This window comes from Alexandromys fortis, unplaced genomic scaffold, assembly GCF_014885135.2.
Source record: "Alexandromys fortis isolate MF-2015 unplaced genomic scaffold, M_Fortis_MF-2015_v1.1 scaffold_10, whole genome shotgun sequence".
Lineage (NCBI taxonomy): Eukaryota > Metazoa > Chordata > Mammalia > Rodentia > Cricetidae > Alexandromys > Alexandromys fortis.
This window is the reverse complement of record NW_026067895.1, coordinates 5,907,394-5,914,082: the sequence shown is the minus strand read 5'-3', so window position 1 is coordinate 5,914,082 and position 6,689 is coordinate 5,907,394. Positions and strand designations below refer to the sequence as shown.

The 6,689-nt window shown below is 39.5% G+C and overlaps 1 protein-coding gene across 1 annotated transcript in view; it reads left to right on the top strand.

Moving 5' to 3' along the window:
- The window catches only part of LOC126510784 (aldehyde dehydrogenase, cytosolic 1-like), a 32,929-nt gene that overhangs the window by 916 nt on the left and 25,324 nt on the right, over window positions 1-6,689 (top strand). The window contains exon 2 of the mRNA XM_050157494.1: window positions 2,900-3,004. Within this exon, the coding sequence (XP_050013451.1) occupies window positions 2,900-3,004 (105 nt within the window). The remainder of the gene's footprint in view (window positions 1-2,899; window positions 3,005-6,689) is intronic.

The window sequence follows — 6,689 nt, the reverse complement described above, 5'->3', positions numbered from 1 at the left end:
TCTCTCTCTCTCTCTCTCTCTCCCTCTCTCTCTCTCTCTCTCTCTCTCTCTCTCTCACACACACACACACACACACACACACATCCAATCAAGTCGTGGGAAAGTCACTTAAAATTAGCTGTGTTATGGCCTGATGCAGAAAACAAAGTGAGAGACGAACTGTTCATCTCTGGGGAGAACCTTGCTGGGTTCTGACCCAAACAAGGAAATTAGAGAGTATTAAAGTAATGAGCAGACGGGATGTCTTCTGTCATCTATTTTGTTTTCCTTGTGAGCAAATGTAGTTGGTTTTGAATCCCTGAAGTCTTTTGCATTTTCCTAAGCACCTGAAGTGAGGGAGCTGCCTGGTTTAAGGGCTCTTTGTTTAGGCTAATTAGGGTCCTTAGAGAGGAGTGGACCTAGGCCATGGTCCATGAGAAGCTAGACAGTCTGGGGCATGATTTCACCAGGCTTTTTTGGACAGAAAATGCTTTCAATTTAGGTTTTGACAAAGGAAAATATATGAACTAGGAAGCTCACAGGTGTCAAAGTGTGTGCACTCTATAGACTCTGACCCTCCTCTCACTTGGAAGAAATACTTGTCACAATCTATAAATCAGGTATTCCAAGAATATGGGGACTGTTCACACTGTTTGTATAGTTACAGTTTAATCACTAAGAAGAGTTTGGTTTGCATGATTTCAAACAGAAATGTATTTATGTCATCAGAAAGCCCACCCCCTTTTCTTCATTTGTCATTTATGAATTTTCTTAAGACTGTGTTGTGTGTGTATGTGTGTGTGTGTGTGTGTGTGCATCTCAAAGAAGTTTTAAAGTGAGCTGTCTTTTCTCTGGGTTGTTTCATTTAGCACTTACTAATTAAAAATGAGGTGAAAGTACTAGAAAAATAAGATATTCCTTAAAGCGCCATGTACAAATGCAGGCAGGACCAGTAATCCCTTAACACAGATAGACGTTTCCAGACTGAAACTTCTTTACTGGAAACATTACATAAAGCCATCCTAGGGAGAATGGAGAGACCAAGTATTTAAAGTCAAGAACACATTTATTTGATGTTCAAATACTTCTCTACTTTATCATAAACAACGCCATTCAGTGAATTTGATTTTCTATGTAAGTCTGGTCTACTTACTAAGCATTATATTATTTGATATGCCACACTTGGGAAGACACCAGCTATGTATGCAATTAAATTTCAATGGGGAGTTTTCTCTATCCCTCTGCGTGTTCCTTTACTGGAACTTATGCATTAGGAGTAGGTTTTCTGGGAAGAAAAAGTACAGTATTTCATTAAAGAACTAATTATTCTCCGTATCCTTTTAGTCTGGCTTAAGGGGATTCCAGCTTCCTAGGAACTGTCCCCTGTTCAAAGTGATTGAAATAGTCCAACTCTAATGTTAAGTCTCCACCTAGGGCCGAGATTCTCTTCTCCTGACCACGAGATTTTTTTTCCTGCTCAAACAGTGTTTAGTGCACAAGAAAGGGAACAAACAAGCAGATTAATAACAATAAGAAAAAGAAAAACAGGTATTGTCAGAGAGTCGCATAACCTTAACTTTCAGAGTGTTTTTTTATTTTTGTTTTCTGCACACAAAACAAGCCAATGCTGTATCATCACCTCACCTATTCGGGTCTCATCCCCTAGTTCAGTTCCTCTTTGACTGGAGTAGGTAAAATGGAGCCCAGTGTTTGAAAACTATATTTCCTGTTTTCTTGAAAAAAATACAGACCCTTTTGTATTGGAAGCCTTTATAACTCTTTAAGTCCAAGTGCACCCATCAGCTTTCTGTCTGTAACAGCTTAGGAGCGGTGAGGAGATGCTGCATGTGCCTCCATTCCTGCTACAGACCTTTAGCATGAAGAGCTCATTGGAAAGGTACAGGGCCACTGTCACACTCAGTCACCTTCACCTGCCTCTGCCTCCTTACCATTGATAAAGGATGAGGAGGACCTCCATTTCTGGAGGAGGAATAACAGTCAGAGCATTTGATTGGTAAAGAAGCACTTGAGGCTAGGGCTGGCTCATGGAGAATGGTCTACATTAGCTATCTTAGCCCTGGTGTTCTTTTTCTGAATAATTTTTAACTTCTAGAATATTTTACCTGACTTTTCCCAGATCTGTTTCCCATCGTATCATTCTCCTCTCATTTTTTCCTAATTTTCTGTCAGTCTAATCTTGCACAGTCTGTCCTGTCTGATAAAGACTTCATCAGAGAGAAGTTCTGAGGGTTCTCCAAAGATCTCAGGAGTGAAGGATTTTGTTTCTTGGGATTTGACGTCTTATTTTTCCTTTCTCATTCCACACACCTTAACCACTTTCCAGTTCCAAGGCAGCCAAGGTCCTCTGTCCTCCTGCCCCTGCATGCATGTGCTCCACTGAAACTCACACTAGCAAACACATATGTGTAAATAAAAATGCGCATGTCTTTAAAGAATTTAACTTACCAAGGAACAATACTTCCCATGCTCCAAAACATGGAGTTAGTTAATAGTATTTTTGTGCACATGGAATAAGCCACAAGGCTTCTGTTAGATTTCTCACAATGGCCCTATTACAAGTCTAAGATTTCTTTTATACAGAGGAAGGAATGGATTCAAATGCACAGAAAAACAGTTTCTTCATAAAACCTGAGATAAGGGCACAGACACTGAAATTCCCACCCTTTTCCAGGACCTAAGGGTACCTCTCCCAGTTACTATGTCCTAGTAACACAACCAAATTCCCAGTTGTCTACCTCTATGTTATTTAGGTGTTAAATGATACACATGTGAGCATATTTTAGACAGGGAAAGACATATAATATTTGGGCAACACTTAATACCTCAATGCTAATTTATCAAACCCTTCATCGTAGTGCGTATTTAAATGCTTTTTGTCTGCATTGCTGCATCCTCTCAGATCTTCATCAACAATGAATGGCATGACTCAGTGAGTGGGAAGAAATTTCCTGTCTTTAACCCTGCAACTGAGGAGATCATCTGTCATGTGGAAGAAGGGGACAAGGTGAGTTTTCCCAACATACACAGGGCCAATTCACACCAAAAGTCTTTGTTTCTCACTGTTCTGAGCTCTAGCCCACTGCAAGTTCAGTGAAAGACATGAAAACATAGCTGCTCATGCAGTTGGGTAAATGTGCTGTTTTCCTTGGCATAAGAAATTGCCTTGTATACATCTGATAGAGAATAAATATCCATAATACACAAGAACTTAAAAAAATAAAATATCAAGAGACCAAGAAACAATAAATTAAAAAAAACCCACAGGCTATAGATCTGATGTTAGCATTTCTAATGTTACCTGGGAATCTAGAATAGGGAGGTGGCATTCAAAATGTTGATGTTCTGAGGCTACTCCAGCATAATGAAGTATTAATTTTTAAAAATTTGTCTCTTTTCTTAAGGGTTAGCATTAGCATTTAGTATGGGGTTTTAAGAGTTTTAATATAATAACATATTTAAGGTTTCTGTCTGTATTTTTTTTTTAATTTTTAAAATACTTCTTTGGCTCTTGGCTCTTTGTTTCTATGAGGGGCCCACCAACCAATTTCCAAATAAATATATACTTATTCTTGCTGGCCTTAACTTGGCTTGTTTCTATCCAGCTTTCCTTAACTTAAATTATCCCAGCTGTTTTGCCTCTGAGATTTTACCTTTATCCCATAGGCCTTTCTTAACTTCTTACTCTTTGGCTTGCTGTGTAGCTGGATGGCTGGTCCCTTGCATCTTCCTCTCTTCCTTTTCTAGTTCCTTGATCTTTCCCCTGAGATTTCTCCTCCTCTTTATTGTCTCTGCCTGCAAGTCCTACCTATTCTTTCTCCAGCTCTTTATTAGACCAATCAGGTGTTTTAGATAGGCAAAGTAACAGCTGCACAGAGTTAATCGAATGCAACGTAGAAGAATGCAGCACATCTTTGTGTAATTAAACAATTATTACACGGAGCAAACAATTGTAACACATCTTGAACTAATATTATACAACATCTTTCAGCTAATTATGCCTTCTCCTTGACAGTAAAATGACACTAAAAAAGAAGACTATGAGTTTGTAGATACAAGTTAATAAAAAGTCATATTATTGATGAGTTAACATTGAGGCCTTGAACATTTAGCTTCATGGGACATTTTGCTCTGATACTGGTGTTAGTTCCATCAGGAAAACAACTCTCTACCTGGGTTCACTAGAATCTCTGTCAGGCAGGCTGAGAACTTTAGTAGGGGAGTGAGTGAGGTTTACCTTCTCCCGAAGGCACAGATGGGAAAACTTGTGACCATCCCAGCAGCCTTGCCACTGAGCACTGATCTGTTCTGTGCGTAGTGACAACTTCCTGTCTCATAGAAAGAGCAAGGAGACTAATTCATCCCCAGACAAACTACAGGCCAAGTCACTGTGCCAATCTGGTTGGCTGAACAAATGAATCCCCTAAGACAGTCGTTCTCCATCTGTGGAGTGGGGGGAGTCGAATAACCCTGTCATAGAGCTCACCCAAGACTATCAGAAAACATAGATATTAAGTTATAATTCATAACAGTGGTAAAGTGGCAGTTGTGAAGTAGCAACAAAAATACTTTTATGGTGGGACTCACCACAAATGAGGAACTGTATTACAAGGTCACAGCACTGGGAAGGTCGAGAACCACTGCTATAAAAAAATTGTTAGTGATGAGCAAGAGCTGGCTTCACAGCCACCTTCCTATATCTGTGTCCTGTTTTGTAATCATTAAGCAAATTGTCCTTTTAGAAATGTTGATGTTCAAGCAGTTTGTGAGAGCTCTAATGAAGAGTGACTAGCATTGCTTGGAGGGCGGTTCTAACCTGGTAAAGTTCACAGTCAAGTCTGATATGCCAGGCTTACTCATTAGGTCACAGGCTAAAGGTTTTGGAGATTCTATCCACAAGCAGAATGGGGCTACCAATAGGCCAAATCAAGCCTTTCATGGTATCACAAGGGTGGGGCAGGAGCCACAGTAAATACATTCTTTTTTCTCTTCATTGGCTCTGACTTCAAACTGTAGTATTTTATTTCTCCAGGTCACAAGGCTTGATGATAGTAAATCACAGTTAACCTGGTCACTGTTTTCTGTTTAATTCAAACGTATCTTGGAAATGCCAGTCCCTGAATAAAAATCTGCAATAAAAGAACCTTGAAGTTAAAAAATACTCAAAAAATGCTATCAAAATCATTTATGGGACCTATAATTTTGGCTTATGAAAAATGTTCATCCCATAATGGAAAAGAATTATTTACAGTATTTTTTTGTATAAAGATCACAAAGAATAAACCATACAAGGCTTATGTGTCATATCCAAGCACAGTTGAATATGTTTGTGTCTTTCCATAATGTCTATGTGTATTGAATAGCAATAAATTCACAAAATTTAGCCATTCAAATGAGAGAAATTTGGTATAAAAGTCACCCACCTTAGTCGTCTGCTTGAGGAGAATGTGAATTCTTTATTCCAGGATTAATTACTAACATTAATTCTCACACCACACATCACATAGTAAGCATATTTGGACCACTGTATATACATATATGGATTACTAAGTGAATGTAAGTTAAAGAGTCTGCAGCAGAGTTCAGAGGCTTTAGAGGTGGTTTAGAAAGAACCTGTAACCATGAGGAATCCGTGCCTGGGCAGAGCTGCTGGGAAGTGGCTAAAGTCAGGGGGAATAGAGAAGCTGCAAAGCTCAGCTGTAAGATCAAAGGTCAGACTGGGTGTAGAACAGAAAAGAGCAGTTCATACAGGTGAGCATGTATATGGGCCGGCTGCCCAGTAGGCTGGACAATAGGAGGTCCCAGCTGAGTCAATGTGACCTTCGTACCTGACACACACACTGGGTATCAGACCTTAGTTTGTTCAGAGGCCATGCTTTGCAGTCTTAGCCGTCCATCAACTTTTGTGATCCAGGCAAGGGAGTTCCACCCTTTTCTGGGTGCCTGTTAAGTTCTTTCTGTGATTATCTTGATTTGATTATACTATGCCTACTTGGCGACACACTTTCAATTCTCCCTAGTATATGTACAAGACGGCTTGCTTTCTATCCTTAGGATTATGTTACTCCTCAGACTGTGCTAGGCAGGTGGTATATGGTGGAGTTCCTTGGTCCACCTAGATGCTGTAGTCATCTTTTTCCCTCAAAATGGAGACAAAAGCTTCTCATAAAATGCACTCTCACAGGTAACCCACAGGCTGAAAAACCACTGTTGTCTACAATGTGGAGTGACTTAACAGCATTGACTATTTCACAAAGCAGTGCTGAGAAAATTGAATGTGGGGGTCAGATGTAGAATAAAATATTGGTTCTAGTCTGTTGTGTTTCAGTAGCATAAAGAAAGGTCACTAGAATAAGGTAACATTTCCTTCCTTATCACTAAAGCAGGGTCCACGATATTTAAGTATAATAGTAACTGGGGGTTATAAAGAACTTGCCTTCCTTCTTGTAGCTTGATCGGTCTTTATTATGATCTGCAATTGAGCTGGGTGTCTGCTGACTATTGAGGTAAATTGTTATATTAAAACAGGCCTTGAAGAACGTGTAAGACTTTGGAAGTAAGTGGGCTGGCTCATAGGACCTTCTCTATGCAAAAAGAATTTCAGGAGCAAAGGTGGGAAGAACTGTCTCAGCTCGAATAGGAGAAATGTAAACAGGAAGTCTTTGCAGAAAATATTGGACCTTGAAAATGAG